At 36.2% G+C, this 25,633-nt stretch overlaps 1 protein-coding gene across 3 annotated transcripts in view; it reads right to left on the minus strand.

The window, feature by feature from the left end:
- Positions 1-5,789: 5,789 nt before the first annotated feature.
- SLAIN2 (SLAIN motif family member 2) overlaps positions 5,790-25,633 on the minus strand; it is a 113,807-nt gene continuing 93,963 nt past the window's right edge. For all 3 annotated transcript variants that reach the window (XM_004382917.3, XM_023737377.1, XM_023737379.1), the window contains 2 exons: positions 11,057-11,375; positions 5,790-8,815 (listed from right to left, as the gene is read on the minus strand). In XM_004382917.3, coding sequence (XP_004382974.1) covers positions 8,749-8,815; positions 11,057-11,375 — 386 coding nt within the window. In that variant the 3' untranslated portion in view covers positions 5,790-8,748. The remainder of the gene's footprint in view (positions 8,816-11,056; positions 11,376-25,633) is intronic.

Below are 25,633 nucleotides of genomic sequence, written 5' to 3' on the forward strand. Positions count from 1 at the left end.
TATCTGAAATGAAGCATAGAAAGACAAAAGGACAAAAATATAAGGGTAAGGAACATACTGTAAGATAATCTAACATATATGTAATTTGAGCACCGGAATGAGAGAAAATGGAGCAGAAGCAGTAATTGAAGATATACCAGTACGAGATGCCATTGAGTCCATTCCAACTCATGTCGACTCCAGGTATTGCAGAGCAGAACTGTATTCCATTGGGTTTTCATGGCTGTGACCTTTCAGAAGCAGGTCATTGGGCCTTTATTTCAAGGTGCCTCTGAGTGGGTTCGAACTGCCAAACTTTTGGTTAGTAGCCGTGCACTTAACCATTTGTACCATCCAGGCACTCTCTATTGAAGACAACTGGCCAAAAATTTTCTTACTGATAAAAGACATCAAGCCCAAATTTGATAAATCTCAAAGAATATGGATATTGTAAAAATCATCACAATAATGTCTATGGCATGAAAAAAAATACTGAATTTAAATGAGACTAGAATATATGTCAGGAATTAAAGACTACTAAGTTCCTTTCATTATCTGGGAAGGGGTATTAGACTAGACTTGACTAGACTTTACTAGATATTTCATGTTCAGAAGTCTACTTTGATATTAATATAACTACTCCAGCTTTCTTTTGAGTTATGTTTGCATAGTTTATCTTTTTTTCATCTTTTTATTTCTAACTTAGGACTTTATATTGAAAGTGTGTTTCTGGTACACAGCATATAGTTGGGTCTTGCCTTTTTATATAATCTGCAATCATGTGTTTAGGCTATTTACATTTAATGTAGTTATTGATAATGGTTGGATTTGGGATATATGTTGCTCTAGGCTTTGCGACATACATACCTAACTTTTCAGTCTACTTAAAAGGTTATACTATAGTTGTCATATGTATTGCTTCTAAATACATTCAAAACTCCCTCTGATAATGTTATCATTTTTGCTTCAACAGTTATACATATTTTGAAGAAATTAAGAGGAGAAAATTGTCTTCTTCATTTACCCAGGTATGTTACATTTATTTTACTTTTCCTTCATCCCTGAAGTTCTAAGTTTCTCTCTGGCACTATCTTCCTTCAGCCTGAAGAACTTCTTTTAGCATTTCTTTCTCCTTTTCTTCTGGGATTCCAACAGTGGTGTGCTAGAACTGACTCATACCAGCTCACAAGAGTTGATTCTGCAGATTTCTTTCCGATTCCTCGTTCAGTGACATAATGCTGCTAGCTTCAAAATGACCATGGTGGGATTATACACACCATGGACATTGAAAAACACTACAAATACTTTTTTTTGAGAGCCAGTTTTTCTATGGACTTGAGTGACACAAATGTTAGATCCTTTCATATCGGTCCCTAGGTCTCTGAGGTTCTGCTGAGTCTTCAATCTTTTATGTCTCTGTTCTCCATATTAAATACTTTCTATTGATTTATCTCCAACTTCACTGACTCTTCAGTCATCTTCATTCAATAGTGAATCCATCCAATAATTCTAAAATTTCAAGTATTTTTTCAGTTCTAAAATTTCCACTAAAAAATAGTTTCTCTTCTCTATCTTTCCATTCCTCTCAAGAGTGTATAGCTTGATCTCATGCCATAGTTATAATAGCTGCCTTAAAATCTGATAATTCTGAGTATCTCATTGTTGGCATCTGTTATCTTTCTGTGTGTGAGAACTGGTCACATTTTCCTGGTTCTTTGTATGTTGAGTAATTTTAGATTATATGCTAGACACTTCGAATATTATAGTTGACTCTAGGTCCAGTTAAAATGTTCTGAAGAATGTTGATTTTTGTTTAACAACCAATCAACCAGATCAGATACTAAGTTTAGACTGCAAATTCTGTCCCACCTTCTGTGGGGGCTGGGTCCAATGTCAGTTCAGTTTGCAAAGCTTCTTATGCTATATAGAATTAGTCCACACATACAGTACTCAGTAGTTAGCCTCTAACTTGGTCAGTGGTTTAAATTGTAGTTCTGTTCTAAAAGCCTTTGTGGTGCTACTTTGAGTCTCTTGAGTATATGCAGCTGAGAGGTGAGCCTGGAATTTTGTGTTAATTCGTTCATAGAGTAAGGGGATCCCCTTCTCCAGCTCTCTGCTCCCTGGGTTCCTTCCTTGTCCCACAAGAGCTCCTTTTCCCAGTCCTCTAGCTTTACCATTATTACTGTGCAGTTTCCCCAACTCAGGACAAAGTAGAGAAAAAAGGGAAATCTTCCCAATTCTTCAGATTGCAAGGGTCCTTTCCAAAAGACAGGATTTCCATCAATTTGAACTGCTGGACCATTGGCCACTGGGGCTTAGCTGGGGGCGTACCCTCATTAAACTGTGAAGAAAAGAAAGAAAATAAAAACCTAAAGATTCACCCCAACAATCTCTAGCTCCCAGGGACCCCTTTTCCTGGTCTTTTGGCTAGAAACAAGGGTTTTTCCTGAGTTTTACCCACCAGAGGTGCCACTGTGACGGTGCTGCTGGGGTCTTCCCTTGGCTCAGGGCCAAGGGAGAAGAGAGGAGAAAAATGGGAAATTCATCACTTTATGGGGCTTTTCTTCAGCTCCAATTCCCCAGTTCACCTTCTTTTCTTTATTTTTCAATGTCCGTTGCCTTTTGCATTTTGTTCAGAACTTTTAGTTGTAGTCAATGGCATAGTCAAGATAGAGTAAGCCCTTGCCTAAGTCCAAAGCATTATTTTTAAGAGCCCCAAACTGAAAATCCAAATGCCCTCCAACATCAGAATGGAAAATTTGTGATGTATTTATACAAAGAAATATAATACAGCAATGAGAATGAACTACAATGACATCAATAACATGAGCGAATCACACATATTATTTTTGTTTAGTGCCTGAATCTGAAACTCCATTTTTAGCCTTTTTTTAATCAACAGAAGATAGGCAGAAAAACTGTATAGTCACATTTATATAAAGTTTAAAAACAGGAAAAACTAATCTATAATATTAGAAGTCAGGATAGCTGTTATTTCTGGAGAGGAGGAAAAAAGTACTGATTGGCAGGTGGCATTAGAAAAGCTTCTGGGATGCTGTGAATATTCCAGTTCTTGGCTATATGGTGGTTACACGTGTAGTCACTTAGTGATAATTCAATGAACTGAATTTGTTTTCTGCATTTTTCTGTACATATTCTATGCATCGAATTAAAATTTTTTTTGAAAAATTAACTCGTTTCCGGTTGCAAGTGATAAAATCCTAGCTTAGAATGGCCTATGTATACATACTAAGATGAATTTACAATAAGAATACTGAGGTGCTTCATAGAATCCAACGATAGGGATAATACTGGATTTCATGAAAAACTGAGCCAAGAGCTCAAGATTAGCACCTTCTCTCTCATTATAAATGTCTCCTCCAGGAAAATATGACCACTGACATGAAAATCATTTTATTTGCACTGAGACATTTGTGGTGCACACCTATTGTTCTATGTTCCCAGGACCTGAGAACCTCCACTCTAATCTGTCTCAGTTCCTTATTTGGTCGTGTCTGTTGTTTAAGGTTATTTTATCTTAAAACTGGCATTATGCTCAACACCACCTTCAGGGAAAATGGTCTTCCCTCATCCCATCCATATCATTTTCATGGGAGTTATCCTGTTTTTAAGGAGCCCTGCTGGAGCAACAGTTAAGTGCTTGGCTGCTAACTGAAAGACTGGCAGTTAGAACCCACCCAGTGGTTCCATAGGAGAAAGACCTGACGATCTGCTCCAGTGATTATAGCCTAGAAAATCCTATGGGAAAGTTCTGCTCTGCCACATGGGGTCGTTATAAGTTGAAACGACTGGACGGCACTAAGAACAACAACACCTGTTTTTGTTTGATCCCAATCCCCAGGCAACAATTAGACCACCTGACCTATGCTGAGGAATCCTATCCTGAGAATTTTTGAACTTGGGACCAGAGTTCTAGTTTTGAACAGGTACTCGTAGAGGTGGGGTACAAAAATCTGCCGTAATAGCTCTTCAGGTGATTCTGAAGTTTCAGAACCACTGCTCTACTCTATCTCCGTTCTTTATTTGGTTGTGCCTCTTATTTAAGGTTATTTTAAAACTGCCATTGTATTCAACCAACACTATCAACTTACAGCTTGGTAGACTGGGTATGAGGCAGTTCTAGCACTGATAAAGGATACTATATGGAAGAATATTAAAAAATAGGTAAAGTTCTGGAATTAGTATTTGCATGTTTTTTCTGGAACTGTCTTTTTGCATCAAAAGCCATCTAAACCATGGCTATTGTGACTTCAGAATTAAGAAAAAGTTACACTGTCAAGAATGAATACGATCTCAGTTTCATAAAAAAAATTAAAAATAACAACAAAGAAAATACCTTCAAATTTAAATGTTTGACTACCTATGGAATTACTTTTTTCTTCTTTATATGTTTCGAATTTTCTACATGTATAATTTTTATAAGAAAAACCAATTAACATTATAATAAACATTACAAACAATTTATATGCTAGTCTTACCAAAGAATATCTGCAATCAGGAGGTAAGAAATATATGCCCTGCTTTCAATAACAGTTAATGTACACCTTTGTTCAAAAGCAAACTCATGTCATCATGGTAAGTGAAAAACACTTTCTCACCTTAAACAGGAGACTCTATTCTTCTACTTGGTATTTTATAACCATGTTAGGTCAGCACTTAAATATTTATTTCTGGGTGGTGGGATTGCAGGCAACCACCATTTTCATCTTTGTTATTTTTTTTAAAGCTATGAGTCTCTTATTGCTTTCAAAGCCAGAGAAATAAAACTTTTTTGTTTTCTTCTTCTTCTCTTCAAAAAGAAAACATTAAGGTTACCCAGGGCAGATAAAGAATTGGTTTGAAATTGGCATGCAGTTAACACAAATTTAACCAAGGTGTATTAAGTAAGGTCTGTGTTCCAATTTTAAACTGGTAACCAGAGGGCCATTCAGTCCACCCAGACTTATATTTAAAAAAATTACAGTTGCTAATTTTGGCTTCACATACACATGAACGTCTTCCCTCCACATGGGATTTAATTTCTCTAATCTTTATTCTGCTCTTGTAACTCAAAGCTAAACTTTGAGATAGCAAATATTTCACAAGAGCCTTCATAAGGCTTTTCCTATTTTACTGGGTAAATAACAAGTTTAGGTAACTTTTCACTCATTGATTTACAAGTGTATTGGCATTTAATTTTAAATGGTTCTTAAGGTTTTTAGACTGGCTTGAGAGAAAAATATGAGGGTGTCATTTCTTAATGCCTTGCAGTGAGACTAACAACATGCTTTATGATTCTGTAACATGGGGCACAGCAAATACTTCCTGAAGGAGCATGGGGAACTAATTCAACAGTGTACGAGTTTTGACTTTTCCATCCATAAAAGAAAAGATGTACACAATCACCTAAATACTCATATTTCATTTAAAAATGTATTTATTTCCCTTTTTGGAAACTCTTATATAATTGTTTTTTGCTTACTTTATATATGCTAACTTTTTCTAACTAGGTAACAATTCACAGCAGAGGAAAAAATTCCGGGAACAAACCAGTTTGGAGTAAACTATACATTTACTCCAACTAATCCACATTTGAAACAACTAGGACAAAGAGAATGTAACATGATATAATCCAATCCCATAAAGACTAAGTCTGAAAGGGAAATATGATTTAGTCTGTGTGCTTAAAAAATCAACTAAGGCATGTATAAAACCAACTAGGCAACTAGGGGGGAGGGTAAAAAGAATCTTCCCATATCCAGAAATTAATAAAACACTTAGAAAAACAAATATAAATTTAATAATAAACATTATGGTCAGGTTGTTTATTAAGGAGGCAACCACATATACAAGTTCGGCTATAGAAATGTTTGCAAATCAAACTTCATGTGATCTAAAAGGACCATGCGTAATGTCAAAAATGGACACCTGTACATTCAATAAAAAGTTAATTTAAACATACATAGTCTAGATCATTCTAGAGTTATACACACGTCTGGGGCCACATATGTATCTCGTTTTCTTTCAAAAAAAAGTTTCTTTTTCTTAATAAAAGTGATGTATTGAGATAATTTTAAAAAGTATCTGACAATTATGAATGGTCCCTGGTTTTACAAAATGTGATTTTCAGGGTATGAAAACCGAAAAAAAGTCAACTCTTCAGAGAGTGTTTTGTATTATACAAAAATTTTTGTAGAAAAATGATCCAGCAAATGCTTAAGAATATTTACATTTTTCCAATTCTTTACACTTTTATTAACACACTTACAAAAAATAACATTCAAACACTGAGAAAATTAAATAACTTTGGAAGCAGAGCTCACAACTTTCTGCTTACATATAAGTGACAATTCTGGGTTGTTGGCACAAAAAATAATCCACATTCATAAAACCCTTACTACTATATATCAAACATAAGTTAAAATCATAGGCACTAGTTTATCAAATCCACATTTCTTCTGTAAGACTAACCACAGTGATCCTTAGATTTCCCCAAACAGAAAAATTGGCAATACACAAAGGCTTCCTAGTAAAAAGGCAATTTTTCTCTTTAGGAAACTGAAAGCCAATAGTCTGTGGTAGTACAACAGCAGGTAAAACAATACTTTACCAAACTCAGATCCAAAATAAAATTTTAACTAGTGATGAAATATTTTAGTTAAAAAAAAAAAAGACATTTTTTTCTGATGCAGCCATTTAAAAAACAAAGTTCAATAACCTGAATACTCCTTTTAAAACTGATTAAACTTAAAAAATGTAATGGATGTTTCATAATAGAATTATTAGGTTGCAGCATATTTTTGTTTTGTTTTGTTTTGCAATGTTGCACTGAAAACTGAGACCTATTTTATTTTGTGTATATGTGGTTTTCAAAATAGACAGTGGCTAGTTCTTTCTTTCACTTACTTAGATTTACATGAGATACCCTCCCCACCCAGAGCAGATGCTTGCTTTATCTTCCTCTGAAACGCAACACTTTTCAGTTCATCATCATGTGGAATTCTGGTACCATCTTTCCCGACCCACCCCATTACCCTCAAATTCAAGGATAAATTTCTTCCTTGCATTATACATCAAAATACGTTAGTACTGGCAGTTTAAATCTCCAGCTGCTTGTGCTAACTGAATGACTTCCTACTGGTCAAGCTAATAAATACTACCATGGTGTCAGTCACAGCAGAATGGGGGTCTTGGTTATAAGTTTTATCACTCCCTTAGCCTATGAACCTCAATGCTGTCCTGAATATCAAGCCTTCCATTTCTCTCTCACTTTCTTTTGCCAACTTACAGAATGTTTTTGATTAACAGGAAATGAACTATGTTCAAATCTCTAAAATCTTTTAGGTGACCTGATTTCCAACATTTTAGAGCTGTTCAAATTAAATATTTAAAAACAGACCTCACTATTAAATATGAGAAGCCTGTTGCAGAAGAAGTTTTAGTCTGGTAGTAAGTCTGATAAAACCAAAATAAGTGATTTCAAGGGTATATATAACAGCCATTAGAGAGCAAGTATTTAACGGTTATAGTCATATGTAGTAGCTTTCATTTGTTGCCAAAAACGCAAAAACTGATGTAAGGCAAAATCTAAGTCAAAGGGGACAGTATTTTTAAAAGATATTTTATACAGTTACAGTTTAAAGTGGACCAACTTAAGTAGGATTCAGCACGCTCTATTTTCCTACCACTCAAAAGACTGTTCTGTCATTTAATATCAACAATACAACTGTCGTCACCAGAGATTTTGTAGGTTGAGTGCATAGATTTTTTTTCCCTCTCTTTCTCTCACTGTATGGTTTTGTTCCAGGTTGTAAGCACTGAGGTGTTATTGTATCAAGAATAAAGACATACTACTTGCTCTTTCCCATCATGGAAGCCTGCTAATAAAAACACGATTTCTTAGTTCTGTAATAGATAACAGCGTGTGAAAAAGTTGGCTTCAATAGCAAAGGCCATCTTTCCTGAGCCAGGAACTATAAAGTTTAGAAAGATTGTACAACTGATATTAAGCCCTTTTGGCAATCAAAACAAACACATAAAAGTCCGATATGTCAATGCAACATGATGGATGCACGCCGTGACACTATTTGTTGTTGGTGGTGGTAATGTGTTAGCTACATCCAAAACTTAAGATTAAACAAAATGACATTTCTATTAAACAATTTTTCTAATGAATCTGCAAAAATAATTTCTAGAATTCTCCTAAATTTAGATATCATGCTTCAAATCCCTAGTCCAAGTTTCTTATTCTTCTCTCGATCTAGTTTCCTGGAGTGCTAGTGAAATACTAATGAAACACTTTAGATAATTAGTCAGAATATTAGTTCTCATTAACACAAATATTTATTGGTACTATTTATATAGTAAATTAGGTTGACTGTGAGGTCAGATAGCCTGAATTCACCATTTTGTTGTGCATGAAGTTACTCTCTCATTTACAAATGGGCGTTTCTCTTTGGCATCCATTAGGTTTTTGCCCAGTTATTGGCCTCTGTCAAATATTAAAAAAATCAACTTGGTTCCTATTAAACAAAACTAAAAATGATTCCATGGAGAGTGACTGTATGATTACCAAACACATCTGATGTTAAATGTCATTAAAGTGCTGCTTGATCATCTCTGTCAGTTTGTGCTAATTAAGACAGAGAGGGCTGGGATTTTATAAACCCCAAGAGTCTTATCTGAACAGTCTGCATATAAAAGTTGTTCTTCAGCCTGGTGAAGGGGTGTCCATGAAGCTGTGGACCTCTGCATGCTTGTCTTTGCTGGTCAATAACAGCCATCTTTCCAACTGTCATCTTTCATGGTACCATAGGTTTTAGGAGCTGGCAAGGATCTGAAAAAAATTTTATAATGTGATTTGCCAGGTTTTATGAAACATTACCATATGATCTACCATGTATATTAACTACTTTGCAGGTGGCATCGTGATCCCATGAAAGCTGTTTCAGGGACTATTAAGACCAAAGTTCTAAACAGCTATTAGTATAACCTTCCCACACATAGCATTTTTACAACTTTCAAGTTTTACTGGGGACCAGGTGACTTCCCTAGCCTCTTTTTGTTAACACAGCTACTAGATTAACAGAAGGGAAAAGATCATCTTACCTTTTTCAACCACATGGATAACCAACCAAATATTAGTATTTTTCTTTGAGGGGCAGAATGATGAATGTGGTATTAGAGACCTAGTACACCATCAGTGGGGAGGCAGTATGTGTGGTTAAGAGGACTTTGAAGTCAGACATACTTGGAATTGGAGGTCTTTTTTTTTTTGATTGTACTTTAGATGAAGGTTTACAGAACAAACTAGCTTCTCATTAAACAGTACACATATTGTTCTATGACACTGGTTAACAACCCCATGACATGTCAACACTCTCTCTTTTTGACCTTGGATTCCCTATTACCAGCTTTCCTGTCCCCTCTTGCCTTCTAGTCCTTGCCCCTGGGCTGGTGGGCCCCTTTAGTCTCATTTTGTCCTGTGGGTCTGTCTAATCCTTGGCAGAAGGGTGAACCTTAGGAGTGACTTCATTACTAAGCTAAAAGGGTGTCCAGGGGCCATACTCTCAGGGGTTCTCCAGTCTCTGTCAGGCTAGTAAGTCTGGTCTTTTTCTGAGTTAGAATTTTGTTCTACATTTTTCTCCAGCTCTGCCCGGGACGCTCTATTGTGATCCCTGTCAGAGCAGTAGTGGTGGTAGCAAGGCACCATCTAGTTGTGCTGGAAATTAGTCTGGTGGAGGCCATGGTAGTTGTGGTTCATTAGTCCTTTGGACTAATGTTTCCCTTGTATCTTTAGTTTTCATACTCCCTTGTTCCCAAAGGGGTGAGGCCAGTGTAGTATCTTAGATGGCCGCTCACAGGCTTTTAAGACCCCAGACGCTACTCAACCAAAGTAGAATGTAGAACATTTGATTTATAAAACTGTGTTATGTCAATTGAGCTAGATGTTCCCTGAGACCATGGTCCCCACAGCTTGGAGGTCTTATTAGTTGTGTGACCTAAGGAAATTATTTGACCTCAATGAATTTCAATATCCTTCTCTGTAAAATAGGAATAATAATAGTATCTACTCTTATAATAGGAGTCCCTGGGTGGTGCAAATGGTTAAATGCTTGACTACTAGCCAAAAGGTTGGTGGTTCGAACTCACCAAGAGGCACCAGGGAAGACAGGACTGCCTGGCAATCTGCTTCCAAAGGGTAACACGCCTTGAAAACCCTACAGAGCAGCTCTACTCTACACACATGGGGTCGCCAAGAGTCGGGAATTAACTTGACAGTAACTAACAACACTACCCTTATAATATTATTATAAAGCTTAAATAAGCTAAGTATAAATTATTCAGCACAGTGCACAGCAAAAAGCTGTTGTACTCTACTAGTAAATTCAGAAATATAAAATGTTTATCTTAGAATTAAGGAAGTATGGATCATTCCATTTAAAAGTTATGGAATGAAAACCTTTTTTTTGCATGTAAATAAATATTCCAAGTTTAATTATAGTTGACATCTAAGTTTACTGACAGTGGTAATCACATTCCTGAAAGGTAGATAAAGATTATAGATGCATGGTTCCCAATTTGGATGGCTATCAGAATCATTTGTGGAGATTAAAAAAGCACACCTACAGAATTTGGGGCTTGTACCAGGCTCTAATAAGTTAGACTCTCTGGGTATAAAACTTAGGCCTCTACATTTATATACATTTATATAAAATCCACAGATGATTCTGAATTGTATCAGGGTTTGAAAACCACCCTTACAGGTTATACTCGGATTTGGTAGCTAGAATTTTTATTTTAAATCTCACTGTAGGTTCTAACATGATTTTATTATCTTGACAAAATGAACAAATACTACATCCACACTGAACCAAATTGGTATAATACTCTAATATCCCAAATGGAGATTTCTTCAAAATAATATAGCAATGTTTTATTCAAATTGTACTAAGACTCTAGTGGAAACCCATTATGACTATGTCCACAATCAAATGCAGAGATGAGGGTAATTTCAGTCTAACTCACTTTCCTATGTTTTCAAACTGCTGAAACAGAGCATGTACATTTGCCTTACCTGCGAACAGGCTGTGCAAGTTTGCTGCGAGGCACTGGTATACCCCCAGCAGAAGGGGCACTGGGTCTGGGCAAGCCACTCCTCATTACAGTTGTCCCTGCAGGTCTGGTTAGAGTAGCGCTGTTGATATTGCTGGGAGGATTTGCTGGGACTGTGTTCTGAACCATGGGAGGTCCAGGTGAGGAGGTGGTTTGTGTGAGCTGTGTTATTTCTTGGCTACCAGGAGAGCCAGAGCCATGGTTACTAAATGCTTTCACTGGTTGCCGGAGAGCCAAAGGAGATGGTGCTGCAGGGGAGCGGAATTTGCCTGGAGAAGGTACTGCAGAATAGGGAAAGAAAAAAAAAATGTTTTCAGTGAAAACCAGGTATAAGAGAAAACAACTGCTTTATATTACACTTGATGATTGGGTACCTGTATTACAAAACTTCAGTCTACAGAAATACAAGGAATAAAGAATATTTCTGGGCTAATTAAAAAAAAAAAAAAATCTGGTAAGCTCTAAATAACCGCATCTTTACTCAGGGAGTTGCAACTGTCCTTGACAACAGTGTTTTAGCTAGGCCAGCTTGGAACCTACAATACCAAAAGAAAAAAGGCACTGCAGGAATCTGTCTCACTGTAGCGACTAACTGGGGCCACATATGGACGTACTAGAGATGAAAAGATTGACTACCAAATTGTTGACTAGAATTTGAAACACATCTCCCTTCATCCCTAAGAAACATTCATGTAAATGTGTACCAAGTATCTAGTGGTTGTACCTCCAAGTCCTATTTCACCTACAGTGTAGCATAACTATGCTACTTTAGAACTAAAATTATTATTTTTAAAAAACTGTTTCTATTGCTGTGCTTCACAGAGTAGGGAAGTTAATATCTAGGGATATATCAAGAGGCATATGAAGTCACAAGATAAAAGATGGTGTATTCCTCTGGAATGTTAATTCTAGTTAAGTGGTAGGTTAAAACACTTTTAGATTAAAACCAACTCAGATACATGAAAGAATAAAATGTACAATTTGCATTACTTTTTAATCCAAAAGATTTCCAAAAAAAAATTACTGTGTGGGATACAAGGTTGGTCTATACAAGATTGGTTTAACATTCAAAAATTAATCAATTATAATTCTACATATAAGAGACTAAAACCAAAAAACTATTTGATAATCTCAATAGATGCAGAAAAATCATACAACAAATTTAATATGCATTTATGATATTAAAAAAAAACTCCTCTCAGGAAGCTAAAAATAGAAGGGAAATTCCTCAATATGGTAAAGAACATCTATGAAAAACCTAAAGGTAATATCATACTTACAGTAAAAGACCAAATGCTTTCACCCTAAAATGAAAGAGGCAAGGAAGTCTGCTTTCATCACTTTTATTCAACATTACACTGGAAATCCTAGCCAGTACAATAAAGCAAGAAAAATAAAAGGCATGAAAAAAGAATTAAAACTGTCTAAATAGTTTTTTGGTTTTAGTCTCTTATATATGAATTATAATTGATTGATTTTAGAATGTTAAACCAATCTTGTATAGACCAACCTTGTATCCCACATAGGAAACTTTTTTTTGGAAATCTTTTGGATTAAAAAGTAATGCAAATTGTACATTTTATTCTTTTATGTATCTGAATTGGTTTTAATTTAAGTGTTTTAACCTACCACTTACTAGAATTAACATTCCATTGCCCTTGACATGATTGTACACTAAGAAAATTTAAAGAAATGTCAGAACTACTGAGTTTAGCAAGATATCAAGATACAAGGTTAATATAAAAAAAAAAAATCAATTGATTTCTATATACTAGCAACACACAACTGGGAAATGAAATTTAAAAACAATACCATTTACAATAGAATAAAAATATGAAATGCTTAGGGATAAATTTAACAAAATATGTTCTATATCTGTATATTGCAACTATAAAATATTGCTGAGAGAAATTAAAGAAGACCTAAAGAGAGAGAGGGAGGGTGATAGGGAAGGAGGTAGAGAGGGAGACGGAGATGCTATGTTCAGGATTTGAAAAAAAAAAAATCAATATTGTTAAGATGCAAGAATCAGTATTATTAAGACACCAATTCTCTCCAAATTTATCTACACATTCAGTAACATCCTAATTCAAACCCTAGCAGGATTGTTTTTAAATATAAAAATGGTAAATATTGACAAGCTGATTTTAATATTTATATGGAAATGCAAAGGATCCAGAATAGGCAAAACAAATTTGAAAAAGCACAAAGTTGGAGAATGTACACTACCTGACTTCTAAACTTACTACAGAGCTACAGTAATTAAGTCAATGTGTTATAAGAATAGATATATGTTAGTGGAACAGAATAGACAGAAATAGACCTATACATATATGGTCAATTGATTTTCAACACAAGGGCCAAGGTACTTGGAAAGGACTGTCTTCCCCACAGATGGTCCTGGAACAACTGGATAGCCATATATAAAAACCTAAACTTTGATCTCCTTACCTCACACCACACAACCACACACACACATACAAATGAACTCAAAATGGATCACGAACCTAAACGTATAATCTAAAACTGTAAAACTTCTAGAAGAAAACAGAATAAAATTTTCATGGTCTTGTGTTAGGCAAAGATTTCTTAAACAGGTATCAAAGGTACTAACAACAACAACAAAAAACAGTTGTAAATTGGACCTCATCAAAATTAACAACTGAAGCAACCATTAAGAAAACAAAAAGGCAAGCCAAAGACTAGAAGAAAATTTTTCAAAACATGTATCCGATGATGAAAGATTTTATTCAGAATATGCAAAGAATTCTTAAGACAAGCTAATACAAAAATAGGCAAAACATTTGAACACCTATTTCACAGAAGATATATGAATAGCCAATAAGAAAATGAAAATATGCTCAACATCATTAATCATCGTGAAAATGCATATTAAAACCAGAACTATATATTTAACTTATTATCAGAACCAGAATAAAACATCTATGAGAACAGCTAAATTTAAAAGGACTGATATACCAAGTACTGTTATATTCTTATAATCTTCACAACTTTTTAAAAATTTTATATAATCCATCTTCTCTTTTCTACAGGTGACTACAGAAATATCTTCTCAATTCCATTTTCTACAGTTCCACTTTTGTCTCCCTTGCCAGACAAATCTCTACCCAAGTGGTTTCACTGTCTTCCTGAAGCCTCAGTGAATAACTCAAGCTCCATGTCTAATTCCTCTAGCCACCACCTAAGGGTGGAACCTGGACCTGTTCCTTCTAGTGCCAACTGCAGGAAGCCATTTTCAGTCCTAGTTTTTTACCATGGTTGGAGCCTTGAGACCAGGGTTTTGCTTTTGGTGTGAATAAACTTTTCAGTTAGGAGCAAGAACAGTAAGGTTCAGGGAAGAGGACCATTAGTTCCAAAGAGTACTTTGGAAAGGTCTGGGGAGTTGGGGACAGATGGAAAAGAGGTCAGATTAGGAGACACACTGAGACATTGTGGATGAGGATCTGGTTGATTACGGATGAGCAAGGAGTCTTAGGCTTCCTTCTTGTGGTGACTGATATAAAAGGTACGGTGAAATTAGGCAGATTATATGATGAAGCTAAGAATGTTTCATTTCCACATGACAGCCTTACAAATATTAGGATGTATCTACAATGTTTTGAATGTCTTACCCCAATCCTATCTTGAAATTAGGCTTTGTAAAAAGCATCTTTTCCTCTGAAAAATTTCTAACCACCATTTTAACTATTAAGACAGCAAGCATATGCTTGGGGAATGGTTGTCTCCTGAAATTTTTTAAAAATGTGAATCTCAGACTTACACTTCTAAGAAAATGGAATACACGTACTTTTCCCTATTCTTACCACCAAACACAATTAAAAACCTTGGGCATCATATATGAAACAAATGTAAGAAGGCTCTGAAAGGTGGAAAAAAGACGGCATACTTGCTAAGGACCTTAGGGCCTGAGGGAAGACATGATGGTGAATTCCCAGGGTTTTCTTTTTGCCTCATATATCCCAGACTTGGAGCTGAAGAAGCCAGCAACCAAGAAGTCAATGGGTGCAGGAAAAACTCCCCAACAAAAGCCTACTCTCTCTATCCAAAGGATTAGGAAAGAAAATTTTTAGACAATGACCACTCTACTCCAGTCAAATACTACAAAAAATCTGTGGCCCCACCATGACAGTGAAGGCTGAAGGGCCACTTCTGCCCTTGTGAAGCTATAACAATGTGACCCAACATCCTCACCAGGGAAGTGTCAGAGAAGGCCAAGTAAGAAACGGGGACTTTCATACTCACTTGCTGATAATGAGCCCCCATCTCATGGCATCAGTCTCCACTACACAGAGAGCCTGGACTTCTACCCTCACCTGGCAGTAGCAGGGTGCTTTTCCCTCTCCCCACTGGTTGGTGTCAGAAGAGGCCTAATTGAAAGTTGAGACTTTAATGAAGGCTCAGTGTTATAACAAGGCTACCTCCTGTGATATCAATAGAGACCATGTGGGGAGCCAGAACTCCCACCTCTATCCAGTAGTAACAAAGCAGCCCTGCCCCCTTGTGTGTCAACAGAGGTCGAGTGTAGAACTTGAACTTCTACTCTCACATGGCAGTAACAAAATGGTACCCCCCACCAAATGCCAGAGTGGTATCAGAGAAAGACACCTAAAAGAGAAGGTTTGTTTAAGATCTTAAGTCTCATTACATAATCCAAAAATGTCCAGGTTTCAATAAAAAATAAATCATCATACAAAGAACCAGGAAGATCCCAAACTGAATGTAAGAAAAAAAAAAAAAAAAAGAACAGATGTTAAAACTGAGATGACAGATGTTAGAATTATCTGACAAAAATTTTAAATTAGGCATCATAAAACCATCTCAACAAGCAATTATAAACATACTTGAAATAAATGCAAAAAACACAGTCTTTTGGCAAAGAAACAGAAGAATCAAATGGAAATTTCAGAGCTGAAAAATATAATAACCAAAAGAAAAAAACTCAATAGATGGATTCAACAGCAGAATGGATAGGTCAATGGAAAGAATCAGTGAACTGGAAGATAAAACAAAAGAAATTACCCAATCTGAACCACATAAAACATAAAGAAAATAGACTGGAAACAAAAATGAACAGAGCTTCAGAAGAACCTGCAGGAGTATAAAAAAAGATATAACATTCGCATGTCATCAGAGTACTGGAAGGAAAGGAGAAAGTGAGTGAGGCCAAACGTACTCTAAGAAATAATGGCTAAAAACATCCCAAATTTGGCAAAGGACATAAACCTACAAATTCCTTAAAGAAGCTGAGTGAACCTCAAACAAGATACACCCAAAGAAATCCATACCAAGACACATAATAGTCAAACTTCTGAAAACTAAAGACAAAAAAAATCTTGAAATCAGCAAGAGAAACACCTCCTTACCTACAGGGAAAAAATAATTCTAATTACAGTGGATTTCTCATCATAAACCATGGAGACCAGAAAGAGCATCATATTCTTTAAATGCTGAAAGAAAAGAACTGTCAACCCAGAATCATGTACCCAGCTAAAATATCCTTTAAGAATTAAGGAGAAACCAAGACATTCTCATATGATAAGCAAACCAAGAGACTGTGTGGTCAGCAGACCTACCCGAAAAGAATGGCTAAAGGAAGTTCTTGAAACAGAAAAGGAAATAATAAAAGGACCCTGGAACACCAGAAAGGAAGAAAGAACAGGGTAAGCAAAAATATGGGCAAATAAAATAGGCTTTCCCTCTCCTCTTGCATTTTCAAAATTATATTTGAGAGTTGAAGCAAAAATAGTAACACTGCTATGGGAAACCCTGGTGGCATAGTGGTTAACAGCTATGGCTGCTAACCAAAAGGTCAGCAGTTCAAATCCACCAGGTGCTCCCTGGAAACCCTATGGGGCAGTTCTACTCTGTCCTATAGGGTCGCTATTAGTCAGAATCAACTTGATGGCAACAGGTTTGGTTTTTTTTTGGTAGGGGCAAAACGTATGTAGAGGAAATATGTAAGACAATTATATGATAAATGGAGAAAGTGATGTAAAGGGAGGTAAGGTTTACATATTTAATTAGAACTGGTAAAATGACGGCACCAATAGGCTGTGATAAGTTATGTACACACAACGTAATACTTAGAGCAAGCACTACAAAAGCTATGCAAAGAGATACACTCAAAAACACCAGCAATGTTAGTTGCCACTGAGTCGATTCTGACTCATGGCGACCCTATATGTGCAGAGTAGAACTGCTCCATAAGCTTTTCAAGGCTGTGACCTTTCAGAAGCAGATTGCTAGGCCTGTCTTCCAAGGCACCTCTTTTAGATAAGTCAAAATGGAATTCTAAAGAATGTTCAAGTAACCCAAAGGAAGGCAGGAAAAATAAAACAGAGATGAAAAACCGAAAGAAAAAACAAAAAATAAAACTGGAGACTTAATATCTAACACATATCAATAATTACATTAAATGTAAATGGTCTATAAACACTGATTAAAAAACAGAGATTTGGCAGAGTGGATTAAAAAACATGACCCAATTCTATGCTGTCTATTAAGAAACTCACTTCAAATATAAGAATATAAGGAGGTAGAAAGTAAAAGGATGGAAAAAGATATATCATGTGAAGAATACAAAGAAAGCAAGAGGGGCTACACTAGTATCAGTTAAAGTAGACTGCAGAGTAAAGAAAATTACCAGAAAAAAACACAGATATTACATAATGATAAACAAGTGAAACCACCAAAAAGATATAACCTGTTGCTGTCGAGTCAATTCTGACTCATAGTGACCCTATAGGACAGAGTAGAACTGCCTCATACATAGTTTCCAAGGAGTGTCTGGGGGATTCAAACTGCCGATATTTTGGTTAGCAACTGAGCTCTTAAACACTGCGCCATCAGGGCTCCAATTCTAAATGAGTTTGTACTAAATAGCAGAAAGTGACCCTATAGGACAGAGTAGAACTGCCCCATACATAGGATTTCCAAGGAGTGTCTGGTGGATTCAAACTGCCGACCTTTTTGTTAGCAACCAAGGTCTTAAACACTGCACCAACAGGGCTCCAATTCTAAATGTGTTTGTACTAAACAGCAGAACTGTAAATATGTGAAGTAAAAACTGACAGAACTGAAAGGGGAAAAGAAATCCACAATTATACTTGGGAGACTTCCACATCTTCCTCTCAACAACATAAAAGTAGACAGAAAAATCATTAGAGATATAGAAGAACTCAACACCACCATCAACCACAGGTCTAATCAACATTTATAGAACACATATTCCACTCAACAACAGCAGAATACACATCTTTTCAAGTGTTCACGAAACATATATCAAGACAGATCATATCCTGGGCCATAAAATAAACTTCAACAATTTAAAATAACTGAAATCATACAGGGTGTGTCCTCTTAGCATAATGGAATCAAACTAGAAATCAAAAACAGAAAGATAATAGGAAAATCTCCAAACATTTAGAAACTAAACAATGCATTTCAAAACAATTCACTGTCAAAGAAGACTCAATAATGAAAGAAGTCTCAAGCAATAAAATAATACATTGAACTGAATGAAAATACAACATATCAAAATTCGTGGGGCAAAGGTGAACAGTTTCGAGAGCTAAATGTGTAGCACCAAATGCATAATTCATAAAGTTTTCACTGGCCAGTATTTTCAGAAGTAGACTGCCAGGTCTTTCTTCCTAGTCTGTCTCAGTCTGGAAGCTCTGCTGAAACCTGTCCACCAAGGGTGACCCTGCTAGTATTTGAAATTCCAGGGGCAAAGCTTCCAGTATTACAGCAACACACAAGCCACCACAGTGTGACAAACTGACAGACACCTGGTGGAATAGTGATATAGTGTCAGAAGATGAGACCCTCAGGTTGGATGGCACTCAAAATATGACTGGGGAAGAACTGCCTGCTCAAAGTAGAGTCAACCTTAAAGACGTGGATGGAGTCAAGCTTTTGGGACCTTCACTTGCTGATGTGGCATGACTCAAAATAAGAAACAGCTGCAAACATCCATTAACAATCAGAACATGGAATGTACGAAGTACGAATCTAGGAAAATGGGAAATCGTGAAAAATGAAATGGAATGCACAAACATCAATATCCTAGGCATTAGTGAGCTGAAATGGACTGGTATAGGCCATTTTGAATCAGACAATCAAATGGTCTGCTTTGCCAGGAATGACAAATTGAAGAGGAATGGCGTTGCATTCATCATCAAAAAGAACATTTCAAGATCTATCCTGAAGTACAATGTTGTCAGTGATAGGATAATATCTGTACGCTTACAAGGAAGACCAGTTAAGACGACTATTATTCAAATTTATGCATCAACCACTAAGGCCAAATATGAACAAACTGAAGACTTTTACCAACTTCTGCAGTCTGAAAATGATCAAACATGCATTAAGATGCATTGATAATTACTGGCGATTTGACTGTGAAAGTTGGAAACAGAAGGATTGGGAGTTGGAAAATATGGCCTTGGTGATACAAACGACACTGGAGATTGCATGATAGAATTTTGCAAGACCAGCAACTTCTTTATTGTAAATGCCTTTTTTCACCCACATAAACAGTGACTATATGCTTGGACCACGCCAGATGGAATACACAGGAATCAAATTGGCTACATCTGTGGAAAGAGATGATGGAAAAGTTCAATATCATCAGTCAGAACAAGGCCAGGGGCCGACTACAGAACAGACCATCAATTGCTCATATGCAAGTTCAAGCTGAAACTGAAGAAAATTAGAACAAGTCTATGAGAGCAAGTCTACGAGAGCCAAAATATGACCTTGAGTATATACCACGTGAATTTAGAGACCATCTCAAGAACAGATTTGATGCATTGAACGCTAATGACAGAAGACCAGACGAGTTGTGGAATGACATCAAAGACATCACACATGAAGAAAGCAAAAGGTCATTAAAAGGACAAGAAAGAAAGAAAAGACCAAAATGGATGCCAGAAGAGACTCTAAAACTTGCTCTTCAACACAGGGTAGCTAAATGAGTGGAAGAAATGATGAAGTAAATGAGCTGAACAGAAGATTTCAAATGGTGGCTCGAGCAGACAAAGTCAAGTATTACAATGAAATGTGCAAAGACCTGGAGTTAGAAAACCAAAAAGGAAGAACACATTTGGCGTTTCTCCAGCTGAAAAAATTGAAGAAAAAATTCAAGCCTAAGAGTTGCAATAGTGAAGGATTCTAAGGGGAAAATATTAGACGACACACAAGGCATCAAAAGAAGATGGAAGGAATACACAGAGTGACCGTACCAAAAAGAACTGGTTGATGTTCAACCATTTCAGGAGGTAGCATATGATCAAGAACTGATGGTACTGAAGGAAGAGGCCCAAGCTGCACTGAAGGCATTGGTGAAAATAAGGCTCCAGGAATTGATGGAATAACAATTGAAATGTTTCAACAAATGGATGCATCGCTAGAGGTGCTCACTTGTCCATGCCAAGACATTTGGAAGACAGCTACTTAGCCAACCAACTGGAAGAGATCCATATCTGTACTCATTCCAAACAAAGGTGATCCAACAGAATGTGGAAATTATTGAACAATATCATTATCACACACAAGTAAAATTTTGCTGAAAATCATTCAAAAGTGGTCGCCATAGTACATGGACAGGGAACTGCCAGAAATTCAAGGTGGATTCAGAACAGGATGTAGAACAAGGAATATCATTGCTGATGTCAGATAGATCCTGGCTGAAAGCAAAGAATACCAGAAAGATGTTCACCTGTGTTTTACTGACTATTCAAAGGTGTTCGACTGTGTGGATCATAACAAATTAAGGATAATCTTGCAAAGAATGAGAATTCCAGAACACCTAATTTTAATTGTGTTTAGACCAAGAGGCAGTCGTTTGAACAGAACAAGAGGATACTGCATGGTTTAAAGTCAAGAAAGATGTGTGTCAGGGCTGTATTGTTTCACCATACTTATTCAATCTGTATGCTGAGCAAATAATCTGAGAAGCTGGACTATATGAAGAAAATGCGGCGTCAGGATTGGAGGAAGACTCATTAACAACCTGCTACATGCAGATGCCACAATCTTGCTTGCTGAAAATGAAGAGGACCTGAAACACTTACCAATGAAGATAAACCACCACAGCCTTCAGTAGGGATTACAATTCAACATAAAGAAAACAAAAATCCTCACAACTGGACAAATAAGCAACATCATGATAAATGGAGAAAAGACTGAAGTTGTCGAAGATTTCATTTTACTTGGATCCACAATCAATTCCCATGGAAGCAGCAGTCAAGAGATCAAAAGACACACTGTATTGGGCAAATATGCTGCAAAAGACCTCTTTAATGTGTTAAAAAGCAAAGATATCACTTCAAGGACTAAGGTGTGCCTGACCCAAGGCATGGTGTTTTCAATCGCCTTACATACATGTGAAAGCTGGACAATGAATAAGGAACACTGAATTATGGCACTGGTGAAGAATACTGAATGGACAGCCAGAAGAACAAACAAATCTGTCTTGGAAGAAGTACAACCAGAATGCTCCTTAGAAGAGAGGATGGCGAGACTTCGTCTCACATACTTTGGACATGTTATCAGGAGGGATCAGTCCCTGCAGGACATCACGCTTGGAAAAGTCAGAGGGTCAGCGAAAAAGAGGAAGACAGTCAATGAGATGGATTGACACAGTGGCTGCAACAATGGGCTCAAGCATAACAATGACTGTGAGCATGGCGCAGGACCGCGCAGTGTTTCGTTCTGTTGTACACAGGGTCACTATGAATCGGAACTAACTTCACGGCACCTAACAACAACAACAAAATGCATAATTAGGAAGAAGAAAAGTCTTAAGTCAATAATCTAAGCTCCCACTTCAAGAACCTAGAAAGAGTAAAACAAATTGAAAGCCAGGAGAAGGAAGGAAACAATAAAGAGCAGCAATTGATGAAATTGAAAACAGAAAAACAGAGCTGGAACAATGGAATAAAGACCTGGTTCTCTAAAAATAAAATTGATAAGCCTGATAAAGAAAAAGAGAGAGAAAACAAATTTACCAGTATCGGGAATTAAACAGGTTATCACCGCAGACTCTGCAGACATCAAAAGGATCAGAAAAAAAGATACATTATGAACAATTCTACGTGCATCGATTTGACAGCTTAGATAAAATGGATGAATTCTTCAAATAGCACAAACTGCCACGATTCTTCTAATATGAAATAGATAAGCTGAATAGCCACATAACTACTAAGAAAACAGAATTCGTAATTCAAAAACTTCCAAAAATAAAATCTGCAGGCCCAGATGGTTTCACTGGAAAATTCTACCACACATTTAAAGAGGGGAATTAATACCACTCTATAATAATCTGTACCAGAAAATGGAAGAGAAGGGAACAGGTCCTAATTCATTTTATGAAGATAGTGTTACCCTGATACCAAAACCAGAAAAAGTACCAAAAAAGAAAACCAGAGACCAATATCCCTCATGAATATATATGCAAAAATTCTTAACAAAATATTAGCCAACAGAATTTAACAATATGTAAAAAGAATTATACACCATGACCAAGTGGGATTTATTCCAGGATGCAATGCTGGTTCAATATTTCCAGGATGCAAGTCTGGTTCAGTATTGGAAAATCAACTGATATAATTCACCACATTAACAGGCTAGAGAAGAAAAATCACATGATGATATCAATCAGTGCAGAAAAAGCATTTGACAAAATTTAACACCTATTCACAATAAAAATTCTCTGAAAAAGAAGAGGGGAAACTTCCACAATTTAATAAAAAGCGTCTACAAAATAGCTACAGCTAACATTAATAGTGAAAGACTGAATGTGCTCCCCATAATATTAGCAACAAAACTCTCACCACTCTTATTCAACATAATGACAGAAGTTCTAGTCAGTATAATAAACAATAAAAGGAAAAAAAACCATATAGATTAGAAAGAAACTGTCCTCATGATTGTCTATGTAGAAATCCCAAGTAACCTACATAAAAAACTTCCTAGAAATAAGTGAGTTCGATAAAGTCACATGATAGAAGATAAACATACAAACATCAATTTTATTTCTATATACCAGCAAAGAACATGTAGAAACTAAAATTTAAATTGTATCATTTGTACTGCTAAAAATAAAAAAGAAAGAAACACTCAGGCTTAAATCTAATAAAACACGTACATGATTTATATGCTGAAAACTACAAAATGCTGATGAAAGAAATCAAAGATCTAAATAAATGGAAACACATACTGTGTTGATGGATTGGAAAACACAACATAATAAAAATGTAAATTTTTATCAAATTGATAGAGTTTTAACACAATTCCTATCAAAATCCTAGGAAGATTTTTTTGTAGATAATAGACAAGCTTATTCTAAAATTTATATGGAAAGGCAAAGCTTAAAAGCTAAGACAATTTTAAAAAAGAATAAAGTGGGAGGAATTAATCTACTTGACTCCAAGACTTATTATGTAGTAGTAGAAATCAAGACTGTGTGGCACTGCTGGAAGGACAGAGATAACTGGAATAGAACACAGAACTTATAAACGGAATCACAAATAAGTTCAAATGATTTTTGACAAAGGTACGAAAGCAATTCATTGGAGAAAAGACAACCTTTTCAACAAACAGTGTTGGAGTACTTGGAACATCCAGAGGCAAAAAGTGAACTTTGTCCTAAGTCTTACACATCATAAAAAAAATCAACTCAAAACGGATTATAAACATAACAAAAATATAAAACTTTTAGAAAGAAAAGATAGGAGAAATCTTTAGGATCTAGAGTTCAGCAAAGCATGAAGAAAAAAGAAATGTGGATAAATTGGACTTCAAAAAGATTAAAAACTTTTGCTTTGTGAAAGACTCTGTTAAAAGGATGAAAAGATAAGCTACAGGCTGGGAAAAAATATTTGCAAACCACATATCCAACAAACCATTACCTAGACTATCTAAAGAACTCTCATACTCAAAGTAAAAAAACAAACAATCCAACTAAGATATGGACAAAAGATACGAAGAAAGAGTTCACCAAAAAGGATATATAAATGGTAAACAAGCACTTGCAAATGTGTTCAACATCATTAGCCACTGGAAAAATGCAAATTAAAACCACAATGAAATATTACTACATACCTATCGGAATGACTAAAATAAAACAATAGTGACAACTCCAAATGCGGGTGAGGATACGGAGAAATTGTTCACGCATTGTTGGTGGGAATGTAAAATGGTACGGTCACTCTGGAAAAAGTTTGGCAATTTTTTTAAAAACTAAACATGGAACTACCATAGCAACTGCACCCTTGGGCATTTATCCCAGAGAAATGAAAACTTTGTTTACCAAAAAAACCTGTACATGAATGTTTACAGCAGCTTTCTTATAATAGCCAAAAACTAGAAAATCCCAGATGTCCTTGAATGGGTTAAACAATTTATTACATTCATACCAAAGAATATTACTCAGCAATAAAAAAGGAATAAACTACTGATACATCCAGCAACTTGGATGAATCTCCATAGAATTATGCTGAGTTAAAAAAGCCAACAAAAGAGGTTACACACTGTTTGATTTCACATTTATAACATCCTTAAAATGACAAAATTATAGAAGAGAAGAACAGAATAGTGGTTGCCAGGTGTTAAGGAGGGAGTAGGAAGTGGGTACGGGTATAAAAAGTCAACATGAGGCATCCTGTGTGTGATGGAAATGTTCTGTGTCTTGACTATATCAATGTCAATATCCTGGCTACGACATCATACTATACCCATTGCTGTCGAGTCGCTTCCAACTCATAGCAACCCTACAGGGCAGAGAAGAACTGCCCCACAGGGTTTCCAAGGCTGTAAATCTTTATGGAAGCAGACTGCCACCTTTCTCCTGTGGAGAAGCTGATGGGTTCCAACCACTGACCCTTCTTTGGTTAGCAGCCAAGCGCGTAATGACTGCACCACCAGGGCTCCTTGGATGATACTATAGTTTTGTAAAATGTTACCAGTGGGGGAAACCAGGTAAAGGGTACAAGGAATCTCTCAATACTATTTGTTACAACAGCATTTAAATCCATAACTTTTTCTTTGTCAGTATACATATTGTTTCATGACATGGTAACAACCCAATGACATGTCAACACTCTCCCTTCTTGACTTTTTCTTTTTTGGTGAAAATATACATAGCCGAAGATACACCATTTCAAAATTTCTACATGCACAATTCCATGACATCGATTACGTTCTTCCAGTTGTGCCACTATTCTCACTTTAGATGAAGGTTTACAGAACAAAATAGTTTCTTATTAAACAGTACACATGATGCCCTATGACAATGGTTAACAATCCCACTACATGTTAACACTGTCCTTACTCAACCTTGGGTTCCCTATCACCAGATTTCCTGTCCCCTTCTGCCTTCTAGTACTTGGCCCTGGACTGCTGTGCCTCATTAATCACGTTTTGTTTTATGGGGCTGTCCAATCCCCGGCTGAACGGTGAACCTTGGAAATAACTTCACCGCTGAGCTAAAAGGGTGTCTGGAGGCCATACTCTC

This window comes from Trichechus manatus, unplaced genomic scaffold (genome assembly GCF_000243295.1).
Source record: "Trichechus manatus latirostris isolate Lorelei unplaced genomic scaffold, TriManLat1.0 scaffold00101, whole genome shotgun sequence".
NCBI lineage: Eukaryota > Metazoa > Chordata > Mammalia > Sirenia > Trichechidae > Trichechus > Trichechus manatus.